At 45.2% G+C, this 21,405-nt stretch overlaps 1 protein-coding gene across 2 annotated transcripts in view; it reads left to right on the top strand.

The window, feature by feature from the left end:
- LOC126260448 (caspase-8) overlaps nucleotides 1–21,405 on the top strand; it is a 155,892-nt gene that overhangs the window by 79,758 nt on the left and 54,729 nt on the right. For both annotated transcript variants that reach the window (XM_049957780.1, XM_049957787.1), the window contains exon 5: nucleotides 1,751–1,914. In XM_049957780.1, the coding sequence (XP_049813737.1) occupies nucleotides 1,751–1,914 (164 nt within the window). The remainder of the gene's footprint in view (nucleotides 1–1,750; nucleotides 1,915–21,405) is intronic.

Here is a 21,405-nt window from a genome sequence, read left to right as displayed (position 1 = left end):
GACCTTTTGCTGGTGTATGATGGTGGTGGTAGTTCAGTGCTTCATGTGTGAATCTCTACTAAACTCTGCTTGTCATCATTTGCACATTCTCTTTTGAACCAAGAGTGCAACAGCTTCTGCCTCCTCAGCCTTTTCCAAATCGTGTTATTAAACCATGGTGGGTCTTCTCTGTCCTTAATCTGCTTACTAGGTGCATAGTTCTCCAGACCATGGTTTACAATCTGTTTAAACTTTGCACATAATTCCTCTATGCCCATCATAATTTAACTAAGTTATGTCAGTTCACTGTTTGCCAGTTGGTGCCCCTTTTTGCAGAAACACTCTTCTAGCCTTCTTAACTTATTTATTTAAGTTCATTATAAAGACATCATCATTGCTTATCCCCATTTCTGTACTGACCTTGTCGACAAGGTTCGGCCTATGCATAGCTACAAGGTCTAAGATATTTCCATTGTGTGTGGGCTGACAAACCAGCTGCTCAAGACTGTTTACTGAAAATGAGTTCAAAAGTACTGCAATGAATCCACAGATATGCCACTCTATAAAGATTAAAGTCACCTCCAACTAGTATTGCATAATCTGGATATTTATGCACTGCTGACTGTAGACTCTTTGAATAACAGTAGAACTGTCACAGTAGAATCAGCTGACTGGTAAAACATCTCATCTAGACCTGTTATACGTGACCAGATAAGTTCATTGTCACACTCAACTTTGACCTCAATAGAGAATATTTTTGTCAACTGAAATGAATACTTCACTCCTATGGCCTCTAATCTGTCTTTTTGATGTATGTTCCATGACTCACTAAATATCTTGGAGGTTTCCGCTTGAGGTTTCAGACAGCTCTTGGTCCTGAGAATAATTTGAGCAGAAGAACTTTCCTGGAGGGCAGTAAATGCAGGAACTTTGTTAGGAATACTTAGACAATTTACATAGGAAATTTTGACAGGTGAAATGTCATTACTTTAAATGCCACCTGTCTTCCCTCAGACTACTGCCTAGCATAAAAATTCCTCATGTTCAATCCATGAGTACTCTTTTACCCGAGAAGCTGCTTCCTTGATGTATTGCATCCCTGACCTATCCAGGGGAATTCCACAAATCCCCAACCAATAATGCAGGTCTAGAAATCTGCAGTCAGTCCTTTGGTTGAGACCCTCACTTGCCTCCAAACCAAAGGAGTCTGATAACTCTGGGAACGATGCTGCAAATTACAAGCTCTGCTAGCACCCCATGCACGAGGCCAGCAGATGTCACTTCTGCCAGCTATCTGTATGAACAAAGGATGGCCTCAGAACCCCTGCAACAGGTGTCTTTGCTACTGATGTGAACTGCAGCTTGCAGACATCTGCACATTGCACACTCTGTAGACACAGGTAAGGCTGCCTCCACATCTCAGATGAGAGCCCCTGGCAGATATACTGAACTTACATTGACTTACTTTCCAGACCTGACTGACAAATGCCTAAGGGTCTTCATAATGTGCCTAATGTTGGAGCTCCCGATAACTAGTAAACCTCTTCCCCCGTGTGCCTGCTCAGACTGTTGTTTGTTAATATAACATCCTTCTGATTCAGTTGAAACAGAATTATATGTGGTATTCATTAGTTGTCCTACTTAGTGTAAAGATAAATCTACAGGAAAATAATGCTGTTATAACGTGAAGTAATTTAGGTATGTGTGAAAACTTTTCACCTAGGTACACAAATGAAAATGCGTTGCCATTGTTCTTGTTTTGTTTTTTTAGGTTGCTAAGCAGTCCAATAGAATTGGGCTAATCTCTGATTGGGCCAGGTTGGAAAGCAGCACCAATCCACATTGGCATGACAAATTTTTAGAAGCTTTATGTATTATTCAGAATTATAATTTGATTCGGAAGTTGGGATTTTCTCGATCAGATGTTGATCTGAGGTGAGAAATAAAATGGTTTCAGTGCTTTTCTACTAGTTTTTAAGTTCTTTTATTTACAGAGGATAAAAAGTAGTATATTGGAGAATATTTGAGGATACTGGTTTGATCTTTCATCAAGAGATTGAGAAAGTAGAAAATAAAAAAGGTTTAATGGTGAGAGCAATATCACACATAAGTTACTGAAAAGGACGTTTTGCGAGAAATTTGAATGGACATTCCATTCTTTTGGAGTGTAAATTTGGTTGATTATTTCTAACAAAATGTAATTGTGTGCTGACTTGTACCTTGAACTGTGAAAGGGTTGCAGAGGACTCAGTGAAATGAAATTTTGAAGGAAGTTCTTAACAATATCTGGTGTTTAATATTTTTGTTTTAACTAATTTTAAATTTTAATTTTATATGATGATAATTACACAACCATAAAAAATTATTTTATTTTAAATGGGTAGCACTTTCTAACGTTCTGATGGTTAATACTTACCTTCACTAAACTACACACAGATGATTGTATTAGGTCGCCTGTGCAAATGTGCTTTATAATAATAAATGTAATGACTCAGTTCGAGGCACTGAATGGTTGACAGACAACATAAAGCAGATGAAAAATGTTGCTGATCTTCAGGATGAAGTGGTCCTACATACTGTGCACACTTATGCCCCCCCCCCCCCCTCCCACTACCCTGTCCCAATTCCCCCAATGAGACACATTGTCCTGGAACTGCAGCCTCGATTAGACTATTGACTACTCAACACTGCCACATAGAGTGAGTGGTTACACTAGTCCTTCCATTGTGTGTTCCACCTTGGGACTTTCTGGTATCGTAATAATGTCGTGTTTGTTTCGAGGGTCAGTGTATTGTGATGCTGTGAGGAAGATGACATTATAGTATAAATGCCAATATTGTTTTCAGGAGTCATCCTGATTTACATGTTTGATGTTTTTGCTAGAGTACTTCAGGCAAATGATAGTTTCTTCAATAAGAGAAAACCAGATTTTTACCTATTTATTGCTTTCCTAGTTGATGCTCCATATCTCTTACCCTCATTGTCAGTCAAGCATTAAACCATCTTTTCTGCTCAGTTTACAGCTTCCTTCTTTCTGTATCATCAGTAAACAGGCCCCTCTTCAGTTTCAATTCTTAGGGGAATATTATGTTAAACTAATGCTTTTAGAGTTAATTTCTGAATGAATTGTCACAGTAAAAAAAATCTCTTCTCGTAGTACAGATGAAATGGAATTAAAGCTTAATGTGTATACCTTAACTGAAGTTCTTAAATCAGTCTTTCCCAGACTTTGGAGTCACAAAGCCTGTAGGGAATTCCTAATACCTCGAGGAAAAGTAATTATAGTTTGCGTATTTAATGCTATACAGTACCACACAACATGCCAAATACATTGAATATACCCCTATAAAAAATACGTGGACAACTACTCCCAAGTTCCATAAAATTTCAATAAAATTTGTGGTGGTAACAGGAATTCTAAGATGCAGAAAAAAATGAAAGCTTCAGACTTCTATTTTTAAGGTGAGCTTGTCAGCCAAGTGTTGTTCATCTACAGGTGAGTGGCAGCATTTACATATTTTAATTTATTTTTTTAATGGAGATGATATAAGCTAACACTTAATTAAATTTCAGCTTTTGTAGAATGTAGCCTAAGCATTCTACTAAATTATAGCAGCCAGATGCCAAGTTGATTTCTATGTTAATGCAATAAATAATTTTCTTGTACCTGTAGAGAGCTTCAGCTATTATTCCATTTTTAGTGAGTTTGATGTATCATAGTGTATGAATTTTAATTAAAAATTTTACTTCTGTGTATCCAGATTTTCCAATTTCATTTTCATTACTTAGCCCCTGTTTCAGCCACACTACTTGCAAATTACTACAGTTAAATTTTAATTGCACATTTCACAGAGACTACATGCTGTAAATGTATAGAAGTTTAAAATGTTGCACCAGTCCCTTTCTAACACAATTTGTGTGATGAAATGAGCCATCTTTTTTCTGTGCTGGAATATTGGATTCTGTACTTTCTTTCAAATTCAAACATTCAATCAATTTTTCATAGGTTTCATCAGCAGAGATAATACATATGCGGGAAGCTCAGTTTTTATTGTGTGTTCAAACATTAGTTCATACACATGAAATACTGCTTTTTGATGAAGTGGATTCCTGTGGTAAGTCACATTTTCCTTTCTTACAGAAATGGGAAATGTAGTGTTTTGCTTTGGTTCTAATGCCCTGACACATCCATAATTGTAATTATCAGCTCTCTTTGTACCTTCTTTGTAGTTCACAATTTGTGTATATTGAGATGGTTTTGGCTGGGTAGTCTCTTAGTTTTATGTTCCTTTTTCACTTTATTATAATTGGTACTCCTTTCAAGTAAAATATTTATGTGCTGGCACGCACACACACACACACACACACACACACACACACACACACACAGAGTACAGTACAGGGTGTTTATAATTACATTTCTGCTATTTATGAGGCCTCCCATGGAAAAAAAGTGATTGTAGGACAGTTTTACTTTCTGGAAACGTTCGCAAGGACATGCAGAAGAGAAACAACGAATAAAGCATTGAAAGAAACTCGTTTTTACATGAGGGTAATATTTGTTAATTGCATACAATGTGTACATACCAGATTACAAACATTGCTCACTGTGATAACCTTCTGTGTCCACAACAGCCTGGAATCACACTAGGGATACAATTTCACAATTGTTCGCAGCACTTTTCCAATGGTGGACCCTGAAATGTTCAGCTGTTGTGACACAACTCATGTATTGCTTGAAGACTGCACACTGTATCAAGCATTCTCAGCCATGCCAACAATAACTTCAACAGTTTGTGGTGCAATTGGCTATTTACCTCTCCCAGTAGCAAGTCTCAAATCTCCAGTTAATTTGAACTTCGGAAACATGTTCTTAAACTTGGGTGTGGAAAGAGGACCTCTCCATATTCCTTTAACCCATCGATACTTCTGAAGAGCAACAGCACTACTGCTATTGTTTTGATAAAAAAGCATGATGAGTAAATTGCTGTTCACGTTACCCAGACCCATGTTTACTGTCTGCACCTGTAATATGTTCTGACACATTTTAACCAGTGTCTCCATACAAACACCGTGTCATGACATTTTACTACACAAGCAAATCCTGCAGTACACAATATGAACATCATGTCTATAAAGTGTGGTACTCATATGGTAAATAGTTTTCAATGTACACTGGCTGAAGTAGCAAAACAATAATTATAACCACCTTGTATCTCGAGGTAACAGTTAGGTGATTAATACTCAGTTTAGTTTTTAGCATATTGATGGCCTAAAGATAGTATATTGTGGAACCATCATTAGCTGTAGTAATTACTTCTGTGTGTCAGGGTAAAAAATCAGATATGGAAAATGAAAAATATGCTGTACCAACTGTTCCATGCAAAGGACATTTTACACAGGCTGTAAATGGTGCAGAATGTTTAAAAATAGTGTCCTCTATTTTTGCAAGAGATAGACTTTGGTCAAAACTAAACGTTTTCAGAAAGAAATACTTCTTGACTAATGGGCAGTTCTACTCTGATAGCCATCTGCCTTAAAATGGCCCCATAACAAAAAATTTAAGGGATTAATATCTGGTGAATGAGGGAAACTATTCTCTTCGATCTCCTCAACCAATCCACCTCCCAGGGGCTCGCCACTCTTTGGCGGGTTCGTGCTTGGCTACCACAGTGCCCCAGTCCTTGCAGCATCTTTTCCCTTCCATGCTGCATGTCCATCCTCTTGCTATTTCTTCCCCTCCCTTGGGGAACATGTCTGGGGTGTTATTGGGAATGTTCCACATTGTCCGTCGCTGACATAAGAACAGTCTCACCACTATTTTTCATTCCCATTCCCTTTTCCTTTCTTTATTCACCTTCTCCCATCCTTCCTCCGCATTGGCGTTTGAGGTTCCTCTTTTTCTTCTTCCTCCCTCTGTGCTCCTGAAGGCCGGCCCAAATGTCCGACATGTTACAGGTGACTGGGTAATGCATAATTCCCAGTCCCGGGTTGTCAGGTAGGGTTCGCTGATACTCCCAGTATAGGCCAGGCCTAGGGAAGTGTGACTGCCTGAGCTGCTACCTTCCCAAATGGCCGAATGGTCCCTCCATCAGTTGTCCAGGAGTTGACCTGAGGTGTGAACGGTCACCTAAGGCGGGTGCACCCCCTTGTGGAAGGGGCTCCCAGTTGGAAGGAGCGCACCATTGGAGACACTGGCAATCATGGAGGATTTTCTCACAATGAGCTAATCATCTTCATAATTAATGTCTATGAAATGTAATGAATGAGGCTAATGATTCAAAGATCCTTTCAGCTACACCACGGTTCCTCATGGTTTCACATACTGAAGACAGTCAGTCCTTTGCAATGGTAAATCCATTTGTTATTCAGAAAGGTGTTGAAGAAATTGCTGGTCCTGTGAAATCCTGCTCTTGTTCACGGAATGGCACTGTGCTTTTGGAGACTACTTCTGGTTCTCAAGCACAACTACTACTTGCCACTTTGCTTTTCCATGGCTATCCTGTTCATGTCAAGGCCCATAGAACCTGAATTCTTCCTGTGGTGTTATTTACACTAGCCTGCTTGATGGTCTGCCAGCGGCCGAAATCCAATCGTACCTCTCTGATCAGAGTGTCATTGCCATCCATTATGAAAGATCAAAGCAGATCAAGAAATTATCACAGTCCAACCGTACATTCAGACTCTGATGCACTGGTACCAGTGTCGTCATTTCAACCTCACTTGAATGTCTTGTGGACACCCAGCCAAATGTATATCATGTGGTAGGGATGCGCACGAGGATGGTTGTCCGCCTCCTCTTCCCCACTGTATCAACTGCAGTTCCGACCATACTGCCTGCTCCGGAGATTGTTCCCTGTGTCTCGAAGAGTGGGCTGTCCAGGAGATGCAAGTAAAAGAAAAAGTTTCTTACCCGGTCGGCGCAAGTTATTGGCTAGTCCCAAATCCTGCATTCTACCATGTGGTACTTGTAATACTGTGCTTGCTACATCTCGCTCCATGAAGGACATGACCACACAGACATGCAACATGAAATTCATCTCCGAGGTTGTGAAATCGCCCAGTGTTACGGTAGCATCACCATCCCCTTGTCCAGCTGTGCAACAAGCCATCAAACTCTCACCTCGAGGGGCAAAGTCAGCTGCTTCACAACCAGTAGGCCGGAAAGGACAGTAGTAGTACTCTCACGAAGACTTCCTACGTCCTTCCAGCCAACCAAAACCTGAATCTTCCTCTGCTTACTGGAAAGGTTCAAAGATGTCCAACAAAGGCAAATGGTCCTCTGCTTCCCTGACTCAAAGATCCTCTTTAACAGTGTGTCACCACGTAACACCTTCACCCAGCTGGCCTCATTGCTGCTGGTGTGCACCACCAATCGTTTTTCTGTGTTGGACAGACCAACAGCACAAGAAAGCTGCTGCTTCAGTAGGCCTCGTGGAGCAGGATCCTCCTGCCTCTGTGCCCTATAGCAGTGAGTCTTTGCAGGCTGGCACTCGACAGCTGCCGAGTTTAAACCTCTTCATATTTTCCTCATCATGACTTTCCTGTGATGCAAAGTTCATAGCCTTTGATCCAACAATGAGGATTTATTGCTGCTTTTACAATTGTAGTGTTCCCTTGTGTTCTGCTTTCAGGAAACAAAATTGTGTCCTCACGATGGCTTTGAGTTTTTGCATTTCTTCCTGGTCCGTTTAGATCTTCCCCCTAAGGTCGGCATTCCATTTCATGTGGGAGGTCGGCATTCCATTTCATGTGGGAGTAATGCTGCTCATACAGGATGACATTCAGTCAGCCTATCTCCCTGCCTACCCATCTTCAAACTACTGCAGTTCACCTTTTCCCCCCCCTGCGGGTTCGGGGGTTAGAATAGGCCCGCGGTATTCCTGCCTGTCGTAAGAGGCGACTAAAAGGAGTCTCAAATGTTTGGGCCTTATGTGATGGTCCCCTCTCGGGTTTGACCTCCATCTTTCTAAATTCTTCCGAAGAGCGAGCCAATTGGGGAAGGGCGCCTTACATGGTGCACTGTATCCGTCGTGCAATTAGACCTTTAGCCGGCTTTCTCGTCGTTGCAATGGTGTCCCGCTCGTTTTCGATCTCTTGAGCGATTACCACGCTGCACTCTGCAGTGTTTCTTTTATCTGCGGCGACGACCTTGGTCAGTTTTGCACCTAAGATCCAGCACGGTAGCCAGTCTGTTGTGGTGGGGCCGCCATGTACCCTCTTGGTTGTAGCCCCCTGACAACACAGGGATCGCTCTACTGATGCCTGCGCCGTTAACTCCCCACGTATGCCAAGGAGTAGATGCCCATCTCCTTGGGGCATCAGGACTCCCGGCAATGGCCGTCCTGCCAGGTGGCTATTGCTGCGGCTGGGTGGCGCCCGTGGGGAGGGCCCTTGGTCGGAGTAGGTGGCATCAGGGCGGATGACCCGCAATGAAGCGTGGTACATCATCTCTCGCTGGCGGCCAGCCGCCAGCAGTCTCTAAGCGTTCTCGGGCTCAATTTAATGCTCAGAAGTATGACCCAAAAACGTTCCCCTCCCTGGCCACGCCGTGGGAAGAGCGTAAGTCTCAGGCTGGAGGTAACAGTTATTCGCCCCGATTCTTAGTTTGCACGAGAGCTGATGGGGAGTCTTTTCTCTCCACGAAGCCTCAGTTCTTCGTCGAACATTTAGAGGACAAGTTTGGGGAGGTGGAGGGCTTGTCTAAAATGCGCTCTGGGTCAGTACTGATACAAACGGCATCCTCCGCCCAGTCACGCAGGTTACTCGCTTGTGACAAGTTGGGGGATGTTAACGTTACTATTACACCACATAAGAGTTTGAATATGGTCCAGGGTGTTATTTTCCATAGGGACCTCCTTTTGCAGTCTGATGACGAGCTGCGCGCCAACTTAGAACGTAGAGGTGTTCATTTCGTCCGGCGCGTTCATCGGGGTCCGAGGGACAATCAGGTTGCTACCGGTGCCTTCATCTTGGCCTTCGAGGGTGATACGTTACCGGAAAAGGTCAAGGTGATGGTCTACCGATGTGACGTCAAGCCCTATATCCCTCCCCCGATGCGGTGCTTCAAGTGCTGGAAGTTCGGCCATATGTCTTCCCGCTGCACTTCCAGCCTCACATGTCGAGATTGCGGACGCCCGTCTCATCCCGATACTCCATGTGCCCCGCCTCCCATCTGCGTCAACTGTGGGGAGCACCATTCACCTTGCTCGCCAGACTGCAGAATATACCAGAAAGAGCGCAAAATCATGGAATATAAGACCCTGGACAGACTGACTTATACTGAGGCCAAAAGGAAATACGACCGATTACATCCAGTAAGACTGACATCTTCCTATGCCGCTGCTACAACCCCTGTGGTCGCCCCATCAGTTTCGCGATTTCCGGCCGGATCGCTGAGTGGTACAACTCCTCCTGCCCCCTTGCCAGTGGGGGGCTCTACCCAACCGGTTGCTCCTGCGCCACCTACCTCAGGGGCAACACCATCCCCCCCTTCAGGGACGTCCGTCCCTGCTTCTAAGCCGGAGAAGTGTCCAACTTCTTCGGCTTCTCACGCTCGCAAGGGGTCCCTTGGGTCCCTCCCTTCCCAGGTTTCCACCAGCGGGAAGGCTGACGACAGACAGTGGCGTAAGTGCCCACAATCAGCTGGTCGAAGGGCTTCACGTTCCTCCTCAGTCCCAGAGACCGAATCGGTGAAGCCCTCCCAGCCAGTTAAACCCAAGGAGCAGCGTGAGACACCAAAGAAGAAGAGCTCTAAGCCCAAGGCACTCGCGGTGGCAGCCACCCCACCGCCACCTTCCAGCTCTGTGTCTGAAGACGAGGTGGAGATTCTGGCGTCCGCTGAGGACCTCGATCTCGGCGGTCCCTCAGACGCCATGAATCGCACTAGTGCGGGTGCTCAATCGGAGGCAGCAGGTGACCCGGCGGCGTAATCTGCCTTCCCAGTCCCGTCCCACCTTTCCCAGCCATGGCCGATACCATCCTCCAGTGGAACTGCAGCGGTTTCTTCCACCATCTAGCTGAGCTCCGCCAACTTATCAGCCTTCACCCTTTCTTCTGCATTGCTCTCCAGGAAACTTGGTTTCCAGCAATGCGAACCCCCGCCCTCCGTGGCTATCGGGGTTATTATAAAAACCGAGCAGCTTACGAAAGGGTGTCTGGTGGCGTCTGCATATACGTCCTTCACACTCTGCACAGCGAGTCTGTCCCTCTCCAAACACCTTTAGAGGCTGTCGCTGTTCGGGTGTGGACGCCACAGGCTGTTACCGTTTGCAGTCTTTACCTTCCACCGGATGGTGAGGTCTCGCAGCATGTCCTGGCTGCACTGGTCGCCCAATTGCCGCCACCTTTCTTGCTATTGGGCGACTTCAACGCCCATAACCCTCTGTGGGGTGGGTCAGTGGCAACAGGTCGAGGCGCCATCGTTGAGAATTTATTGTCGCAGCTCGATCTCTCGCTGTTAAATGATGGTGCCTTCACACACTTCAGTGTAGCGCATGGCACCTACTCCGCCATTGACCTTTCAATCTGTAGCCATAGCCTCTTACCGTCTGTCCAATGGAGTGTGCATGACGACCTGTGTGGTAGTGACCACTTTCCGATCTTTTTGTCACTACCACAGCGCCACTCTTCTGGGCGCCCTAGCAGATGGGCTATGAATAAGGCTGACTGGGACTTGTTCTCCTCCACTGCCGCTTTTGAGCCTCTCTCTACTGATGACATTGATGCGGTGGTTCAATCGGTCACCACCGGCATCGTTACTGCCGCTGAATCTGCCATTCCCCGTTCTTCTGGGTCCCCTCGGCGGAAGGCTGTGCCTTGGTGGTCGCCTGAGATCGCTGAAGCGATTCAAGATCGCCGGCGGGCGCTCCAGCGTCACAAGCGACATCCCTCCATAGACCACCTTATCGCCTTCAAACGGCTGCGTGCGCGGGCCCGCCTCCTTATCCGCCAGGGCAAGAAGGAGTGCTGGGAGCGGTATGTGTCCTCCATTGGCCTCCATGTCACTCCATCGCAGGTCTGGGCCAAGATTCGACGCGTCTACGGGTATCGGCCACCTGTCAGCGTCCCTGCGCTCTCACTGAATGGAGCAGTTTGTACTGACTCCGACGTCATTGCAAATCGCCTAGCAGAGCATTTTGCTCTGAGTTCCGCTTCTGCGAATTACCCCCAGGCCTTCCGCTCCATTAAAGAGCGGATGGAACGTCGGAGCCTTTCGTTTCGCACCAACCACCTAGAATCTTACAATGCTCCATTTAGTGAGTGGGAATTTCGCAGTGCCCTAGCTGCTTGCCCTGATACCGCTCCTGGGCCAGATGGCATCCACTGTCAGATGCTGAAACACCTTTCTGTGGACTGCCAGCGGCGCCTTCTCGATCTTTACAACCGTCTTTGGGTCGAGGGGGAGTTTCCGTCGCAATGGCGGGAAGGCATTGTCATCCCCGTTTTGAAACCTGGAAAGAACCCTCTGGAGGTGGACAGCTACCGTCCCATTAGCCTCACCAACGTTCTTTGCAAGTTGCTTGAACGGATGGTGAGCCGGCGCTTGAATTGGGTACTGGAGTCTCGGGGCCTTCTGGCCCCGTCTCAGGGTGGGTTCCGTCAAGGCCGCTCCGCCACCGACAATCTGGTGAGCCTGGAGTCGGCCATCCGTACTGCCTTTGCCCGCCGTCGGCACCTGGTCGCTGTCTTTTTCGACATGCGGAAGGCGTACGACACGACATGGCATCATCACATCCTTTCTACGCTTCATGGATGGGGTCTTCGGGGTCCTCTGCCGATTTTTATCCGCAATTTTCTGTCGTGTCGTACCTTCCGCGTGCAAGTCGCGGCCTCGTATAGTTCCTCCCACGTCCAGGAGAACGGTGTGCCACAGGGTTCTGTTTTAAGTGTCTGTCTGTTTTTAATAGCCATTAACGGACTTGCTGCGGCCGTGGGAACTTCTGTCTCCGCTTCCCTGTATGCTGACGACTTTTGCCTTTACTACAGCTCTACTGGCATTGCAGCTGTTGAACGTCAGCTACAGGGCGCTATCCGTAAGGCGCAGTCTTGGGCTGTGGCGCATGGGTTTCAGTTTTCGGCAGCCAAGACCCGCGTTCTGCATTTCTGCCGGCGCCGAACAGTCCATGCTGAGCCGCGGCTTTATCTTGCCGACGAACTGCTTGCTGTGGTGGAGACCCACAGGTTTTTGGGGGTGGTTTTCGATGCCCGGTTGACTTGGTTGCCTCATATCCGGCAGCTCAAACAGGCGTGTTGGCGGCATCTCAATGCTCTGCGATGTTTGAGCCACACCCGCTGGGGCGCCGATCGCTCTACCCTTTTACGGCTCTACCAGGCGTTAATCCAGTCCCGCCTGGATTATGGGAGCCTGGCTTATGGCTCAGCATCCCCATCAGCGTTACGGGTGCTGGATCCCATTCTCCACAGCGGGATACGCCTTGCCACTGGTGCTTTCCGCACCAGCCCTGTGGACAGCGTACTAGTGGAGGCAGGTGTACCTCCACTGCGGTTCCGACGCCAACGTTTGCTGGCCGCTTATACTGCCCATGTCCTAAGCTCGCCCGGGCATCCTAACTATCGTCTCCTGTTCCCGCGATCGGTCGTCCGTCTGCCAGAACGTCGGCCCCGGTCTGGTTGTACAATAGCGGTCCGCGTCAAAGAGCTTCTCTCTGGGCTTCGGGTTTTCACTGTTCCACCTCCTTTCCGGGCTCCTTTGCATACACCCCCATGGTGTGTTCGTCGCCCTTGCCTTCGGCTCGACTTGGCACAGTGCCCGAAGGACTCAGTCCCTCCAGAGGCCTTCCGCCGCCGCTTTTTTTCCATCCTGGCCACGTATCAGGGCTCTGGAACTGTTTACACCGACGGTTCGATGGTTGCTGGTCGTGTCGGGTATGCGCTCACTCTAGGGGACCATTCCGAACAACGTTCCTTGCAGGATGGCTGCAGCGTTTACACTGCTGAGCTGGTCGCCATCTTTCGTGCCCTAGAGTATATCCGCTCCTGCTCAGGTGAGTCCTTCGTTATCTGTAGCGATTCCCTGAGCGGTTTACGAGCTCTCGACCAGTGTTTTCCTCGTTCTCGTCTGGTGATGGCTATCCAAGAGTCCCTGCATACTCTTGCACGTTGCGGCCGCTCTGTGGTCTTTGTATGGACCCCCGGTCATGTCGGTATCCCGGGCAATGAACATGCTGACCGCCTGGCGAAGGAGGCCACGGGACAACCGTCTCTGGATGTTGGCCTCCCGGAGACTGATTTGCGGGCAGTCCTCTGCCGAAAAGTTTTTGCGATTTGGGACGCTGAATGGCACGATCGGATCACGCACAATAAACTCCGTGCCATTAAGGAGACGACGACTGTGTGGCGGTCATCCATGCGAGCCAACCGCAGGGACTCAGTCGTCCTTTGTCGGCTCCGAATTGGCCACTCCCGGCTGACACACAGTTATTTACTGCGAAGGGAGGACCCACCTTTATGTCGCTGCGGCTCCATTTTGACGGCGGTCCACATTTTATTGGACTGTCCACTTTTAGCTGTGCTCAGGCAGTCGTTCGCACTGCCTGACACGCTCCCTGCCCTTTTAACAGATGACTCGGCTATGGCTGACTTAGTTTTACGTTTTATTCGGGCAGGGGGCTTTTATCATTTAATCTGAGTGTTTGTTTTATGTTATTGTTTTGTTGATTCTGGCCTTTGGCCTATGCTTTTCAACTGGTTTTTTAACGTGTTTCTAAGTGGTTGGCTTTTCCTTTTTTTATTTCTATGGTCGGCCAACACCCGTCACACTCTGTATGGTTTTAGTTCGTTTTGTCTTGTCTTTGAGTTTCTCTTGTTCTGTTTCGTCTGTGTTCTATTCTGTTCCTCGTTTTTATTCTCTGTGGGTGTTCTTTGTCTTTGGAAAAAGGGACCGATGACCGTAGCAGTCTGGTCCCTTTGATCCCCCCAAACCAACCAACCAATCACCTTTTCCTTCCTTATGTGACGTTTTCCCTTTGTACCATTTATATCCCTCCATCATTCGATGTCACCAGGGCAGACTTCCTCCAGCTTATTGGGTAGCTACCTCATCCATTTCAGCTGCTCGGTGACCTTAATGTGCACCATCCCCTTTGGGGTTTTCCCAGGACCTGTCAGAGGTGCCCTCTTGGCTGACCTCCTTAATAAACTTAACTACCGTATTTACTCGAATCTAAGCCGCACTCGAATGTAAGCCGCACCTGAAAAATGAGACGCGAAATCAAGGAAAAAAAAAATTCCCGAATCTAAGCCGCACCTGAAATTTGAGACTCGAAATTCAAGGGAAGAGAAAAGTTTTAGGCCACACCTACAAATCGAAACAAAGCTGATTCATCGTAATATGAGACACGATTTAGGTCGAATGAATGACTATACAGCTACAGTAGTTTGGTTCGAGTTGTAAGCTTAGCAGTTAAGCTTTACCAGGTAGCCATTGCTATGCGTCAGGCGCTCCGTCCGTATTTATACGGGTACCCTTCCTTTTTCACATGCTTCGTTTGGTTTGAATCGATTGCTTATTTTTCTTTGATCTGATAAGTGCCATTCTCTTTGTTATAGGTGTTAACGTCACTCTAGCTGAAAATGCATTATTGTACTGTGTCATGCATTGTTTGTCGCATTCTGATGATGTGTGTTTACGACCTGTCGTCACTCGCGGCATGGCTTGCTTTTGTGCGCCCTACCGCCGCTTACAATTAAAAAAAAGAGAGGAATTGTATCATTAGCGAAACAATGGCAAGAGACTGCTATTTGTTGTTACTTACACTGCTGCTTTCTTTGATAATGATCAACAAGAACCAAATAATAGACTACGTATGGTAGATGATGTTCTGAACGAGAGTTTAGCTAAAAAAATTTCTCAGTTTGAAAATCTTTGCAGACGCCTCTTTTGTACATTACATTCTGCACAGAAATTAGCCATCTTAGATTTAAAAATCTGGTCAACTGCCGTGCTTCATTTCTGACTGTATCACTATTAGGCATAAGAATAATACAAATATACATGACATTATATGAATATTCTTCCACGTTTGCTGTTGTCTCACACTAGTTTCTTACTTTATTGGGCAGACAGGATTTAAATGAGATAGCAGCAAACATGAAAGAATACATGGCAAAATGTTTATATTCATATTATTCTTATGGTGGCGAGAATACTGCATGTGATTCACAATTCATAAAAGTTCCTATTAGCAACCATCTCTTCTCACAGGGAGGAAAAAATTCAGAACATAAAGTTGGCCATATTGACAAACACTCCAAACAGTCTTGCCAGTCGGATTTTCGTAGTATACTGAAATGCTGCTACATTCAAAGATGAACAATACGGAATTTGTATTTAGTTTGTTGGATAATGTACGAAAATGCAGTGGACGAAACTTGGAGCGGAGAAAAAAGCTCGTCTTCCACCTCTTTTTTTTAATTTTTTTTTACTGACGCAGAGGTTTTGGCGCCAGTATTTATCTTTATGCCTGCAAAGTGCAAAGAATGCCCGTGTAGCGCTACATATTTTCGTCGGCAGAAGTTAGTTGTGGCAGCACCTACCAATATTTTTCAGAACTTCCGCTTACTTTGCACTCGATTCTAAGCCGCAGGCGGTTTTTTGGATTACAAAAACCGGAAAAAAGTGCGGCTTAGATTCGAGTAAATACGGTAACCTCTTCTACCTTAACACAGGAGCACCCACATTCCTTTCCGACTCCTGACACACCTATTCCCATTTGGACCTGCTCTTCTACACTGCCCAACTTACCCATCATCTCGAGTGGCCCGTTCTTTCTGACATCTACTCAAGCGACCATTTCCCATGTGCTATCCATTTGCTGACTCCTACCCCACCTGCGTGCACACCCAAATGGTAGCTTTCTAGTCCGACTGGCGGCTTTACTCCTCCATGTCAACCTTCGAAGAACAAGATTTCCCCAGTTGTGATGACTCGGTGGAATACGTTACAAATGTTATCCTTACTGCTGTAGAATGTTCCATTCCTCACACTCCTTCTTTACCACAACATGTCCCAATCTCTTGGTGGACTGAGGCATGCCGTGACATGATTCGTGCGCCTTCGATGGCAAACTGCATTCATTATAAAACAGAATTAGTGTACAGTGTCATTTTGTTCTTCGGGGTAGCAAAAAATCTAGCTGGATTTCATTCACTAGTTCTTTTAACAGTTTCACTCCCTCCCAACCCCCCCCTCCCCTCCCCCGCTGCCCCCCTTTTGTCGTGTGGGCCAACCTCCAACGGCTCTCTGGGACCAAGATCCATTCCCCAATTTCCGGCCTGACAGTAGCAGACAATCTCATTGTGGACCCTGTTGCTATTTCAAACACCTTGGGCTGCCATTTTGCGGAAATTTTGGCCTCTTCACACTATCACCCTCCCTTCCTCCATCGGAAGGAGGCGGCCCAGGCGACACCCTTCTCTTCTTAGACTTGAGTGCTACAATGCCGCCTTTACTATGAGGGAGCTAGATAGTGCCCTCACTTCATCCCGATCCTCTGCCCCAGGGCCAGACGCTGTTCACATTCAGATGTTGCAGTACCTTTCTTTTACAGGCAAGCACTTTCTGCTTAATACATACAATCACGTCTGGGCAGAGGGTACATTTCCCAGACACTGGCATGAAGCCCCTGTCATACCAATACCTAAGTCCGGTAAGGACAAACACCTTCTTTCCAGTTAAGGCCCCATTTCTCTCACCGGTTGTGTTTGCGAGGTGATGGAATGTATGATTCATGCCTGACTTGCAATTTACTAACCACTGCACAGTGTGTATTTTGAGTGCGCCATTCTGCAGTTGACCATCTCGTCACTTTGTCCACCATTGTCACAAATGGTTTTCTGTGGAAATCCTAGACTGTGGCTGTGCTTTCTGATTTGAAGAAGGCCTAAGACACCTGATGGAGAATTGGTATCCTCTGTACTCTCTACATGTGGGGCTTTCATGGCAGCCTGCCCTGTCTCCTTGAGGAATTTTTAAAAGACTGAGTATTCAAGGTGTGTGTGGGTTCTGCCTTGTTGGACACCTTTATCCAGGAAAATGATGTGCCTCAGGGTTTTGTCCCGAGCGTCGTCCTCTTTGGTATCACCATTAACCCTGTAATGGCCTGTCTCCTGCCAGGCAACTCTGACTCCCTTTTTGTTGACGATTTTGCCATCCATTGCAGTTCTCTGCAGAGCTGTCTCATTTAGTGACGTCTTTAACGATGTCTCGATTGTCTGTACTCGTGGAGCATTGATAATGGCTTTTGTTTTTTCACTAACAAAATTGTTTGTCTGAATTTCTGGCGGTGCAGTTGGTTTTTCCCGCCGTCTTCACATTTTGGGCCTTTTGCCCTTTAGTTCATTGAAACTACAAAATTCCTGGGACTCATGCTCAATAGGAAACACTCTTGATCCTCCCATGTGTCTTACCTGGCAGCCCGCTGTACGAGGTCCCTTAATGTCCTACGTGCCCTCAGTGGTACTTCCTGGGGAGCAGATCGAACCACCCTCTTCTGTTTTTACTGGTTCCTTGTCCATTCGAAACTAGGCTACAGGTGCTTTGTTAATGCGTCTGCACGTCCAACCCTCTTATACAGTATCAACACTATCCACCATTGTGGCATCTCTCTGGCCACTGGCACCTTTTACACTAGCCCGGTTGAGAGTCTGTAAGTCGAAGCTGCTGAACTACCATTGTCCTACTGCCATGACTATCTCCTCAGCACGTGTGCATGCTGTTTGTCTGCCGTGCATGGCCACACACCCTATGTCTCCTTTTTCTATGACTCCTTTGATCACCAGTATGGGGTACGTCCCTCTTCTCTGTTACTTCCTAGAGTCCACTTTCGGCTCTTGCTCTAGCGGCTTAACGTACACTACCTAAACTTTTCTGGTGGGTGTGAACCCTTCACCACCTTGGCTTCGTGCAGCGGCCCATGTTTACCTTGGCCTTCATTCAATTCCTAAGGACACTACTGCAGCCTCACTCTATATTCTTCAATTCCATGACCTTTGCATGGAACTTCGCAATAGTACTGTTGTGTATGCTGATGGCTCTCGGACTGGCTGTGGTATCAGGTGTGCCTTCATCATTGGTGCCAACATTTTTCAGTATCTGCTTCCCGCACACTGCTCAGTATTTACAGCAGAGCTCTTCGACTTGCATCAGGCCACAGAGTACATCTGGTGACACAGGCTTTAAATTGTGGTGTCCTCTGCTCAGACTAGTCTCTCAGCGCTATTCAAAGTCTCTGTGCGGTGTACACCCCCATTCCTTAGTGCAACGAGTCCAATAAAACTGTGACTTGCTCACTTTTGATGGAGGCACTGTGATGTTTATGGGTGTTCCTGGTGATGTCGATCTTCCAGGAAATGAGGCTGCTGCCAAGGCTACAGTCCTCATACCTCTGCCCACTAGTTCCTATATTCCCTCCGGTGATATCTGCATTGCCATTTGTCAGGAGGTGGTGTCACTTTGGCATTGGCATTTGTCCTCCCTTCATGGGAAGAAGCTCCAGATTATTAAGACTCTTGGAGTGGCTTGGATGACCAACTCTTGGCCCTCCCACTGGGAGAGGTCATTTTAACTAGGTTGCGTGTTAGCCATCGCCATTTAAGTGGTGCTCCCCCACCACTTCGTGCACATTGCGCCCAAGTTTTAACTGTCCTCCATTTCCTGATGGGATGCCCATGTTTTAACCATTTATGTTCCCACTTGGGTTTGCCATCAAACATCAAAGTTATCCGCCATTTTAGCAAATGATGCATGGGTTGTTGACCGCGTTTTATTTTTTATTCTTTGCAGCAATTTGGTGAAGGCCTTTTCTTTCCCTTTGTTCCTCTGTGGTGTATTTTATATACCTTTCACCACGTCTCTGTTTTAGCTGTCTTCTCTTACACTGATTGGGATTGATGTGTAGTAGTTTTTTAACTCTTCTCTGTCTTCGTGTTCTATACTTAGAGTTGGGTGTATATGGCCCCAGTTGTTTTTGCATCCGAAAACCAAACAATCCAACATCAACCAATCCATATCTCACGAAATATTTGCATTTGGTACTATTCTATGAGGTATATAAAATAAATGTGGAGCTCCATTGTGCATAAAACTATCCATTATCTTTTGCTAGAATAAAATTTTGTAATAATGCGTGAGATTGTTGCACAGCAGTTGTTGATAAACAGTGCCTGTTAATTTTTCTCAGATTCTGCAGGAACAGTTCCTGCCACCACGTTGGTACTAAAGTGAATCTGATAACCTTGCTGCCATGATTCTCAAGGATTCGAATTTTTCAATCTGTGGTTACTGTGGTAATTTATTATCCCATTTTTTTGTGAATCTAGTGCTCCATCTTAGAAACCATTGGCAAAACTGTAATATGGCATAGTAGTCTTATGGCTCGAGAACTAGCACACGCTGTATGTGATTTGAATAAATAACAAATGAATGTCAATAGTAATACAGCCTTCATCACTGAGTACTGGCTGTTCTCAGCACAATCAATTTGGTCTGATAATCTCCTGTAAAAATACTAGATACTTTTCAAACACCCAGTATATGATCATAATCACCACATCATACACCTATTCTGCTGTGGTCTTCAGTAACAATTTGAGGATGTGGAAAAACTCCCTTTGCCTATAGTACAGGCCTGCTATTGTTAATAAGAGGTAATGATAGAAATTTTAGATATAGTCTTCTGAGATTTCTGTGTTACATAAATCTGTTAAAATTTGTCAGGTGCTTTGGCTGACATTTCCATGTGATCAGTGGATCTTCTTCAGGACAATCCAACCCCCCTGCAAGTCCACCTTGCTTGATGTTGAATTTCTTGAACTGTATATGTTGACACTGTCCTAGCTTTTATACAATGTTTATGATTACAGCAGGATTCTTGAAAAAACAGACCATTCTTACAACATGACAAATACTGTTGTGGACTTGATGTTTTTGTGCTCAGTAAGTTGTGCATACTCAAGCTGTATGTACTCGAACCGCACTATGAGAATTTGACTCAATGTACTTCCTGGCTTCTGACTTTGTTCTGTGCAGATATGGTACTGATGCAGCAGATGTTCAGTTTTTGTATTAGTATTTCTTGGCTTGTGTGTTATTGAGTTACTGGCTGCAATTACCTACTGTTGGGAATACTGATCGGTAATTTTCATTGGCATGCTTAGTAGCCTTAGTCCTGAATGGGGAAGTCAGATGAGAATTAATATTTGTTGCAGTCTGAAAAAAAAAAAAACAACTGATAATGCATTAATTGCTTAATGGCAATGCTTCTGGTTGCTACAGAATAAAAGTACATTCCATGGGTACCTGCCTTAAGATGCAGCGGCATTAAAAGTGTCTCTCTCTTCCTTTGTCACCATCTTGGCCATTGATTCTTGTGAGACAGTGTTTGAAAATAACTTTTTCAAAGCTCTCATCAAACACTGTACATTCTCTAACTTCTTTCTCTTATGATATGTCACTGATTCATGATAGAAGATGGTCCTTCATAGGCAAGTCTTCCAATTTATTTAAATTGTCACTACCATTCAACTGTGGAGTTTGATTAAGAGTGTCTTGTGAAACATTAAACATTTTAATAATGTATGTATAAATTACTGAAGCTCATCTACAGAATAGTTCATATTGCTCTTGGTATGGTTTCTTTTTTCAGACTACTCCATTGAATTATATGTAATCACTTTTATCTTCATTTTATAAGAATATGCATTTTTGACAATATCTTTGTGATTAAACTTCTCAGAGTAGTTATTCATGCCTTGCATGTTTTCGGGCCTTCATTGTTGAGAACTTTTTCATTCATAATTGTATTCTGCAATTACTTTTCAGTTGTAATACAAAACAGTTTAAAGTAGTTTTTGTAAGTTTGTGGTTCTGACTTTCTACAGGGCATATGGGTGATAAAATTACTTATATTGAATTAGAGAAGTGTTATTTTGTCAGTTACCATTAAGTTAAAGACATGTTATTATCTAGATTTTTCTAGTCTGTAGTGTGCATGAAGATTGAAATATCCTTGAATACAAAGCATTAATTTTGTTAAACATTAATTTATTGGAAATGGACAAATTTTGGCTGTTCCTACAGAACAAAGAAAATAATGGTAATCAGTGGTTAGGAGACCATCATATAAAAAACAGTAACATACATTACTAAGACTACAGGATAGGGTTTTGTGGGGAAAAAATGCACCTACTTATGATTCTGTATGGAGGAAGGAAACGTGAGTGAATTTCCTTCACTGAAATACACTCCTGGAAATTGAAATAAGAACACCGTGAATTCATTGTCCCAGGAAGGGGAAACTTTATTGACACATTCCTGGGGTCAGATACATCACATGATCACACTGACAGAACCACAGGCACATAGACACAGGCAACAGAGCATGCACAATGTCGGCACTAGTACAG

This window comes from Schistocerca nitens, chromosome 1 (genome assembly GCF_023898315.1).
Source record: "Schistocerca nitens isolate TAMUIC-IGC-003100 chromosome 1, iqSchNite1.1, whole genome shotgun sequence".
NCBI classification, from domain to species: Eukaryota; Metazoa; Arthropoda; class Insecta; order Orthoptera; family Acrididae; genus Schistocerca; species Schistocerca nitens.
The sequence above is the reverse complement of the archived record's forward strand: the minus strand, read 5'-3'. Positions and strand labels throughout refer to the sequence as shown.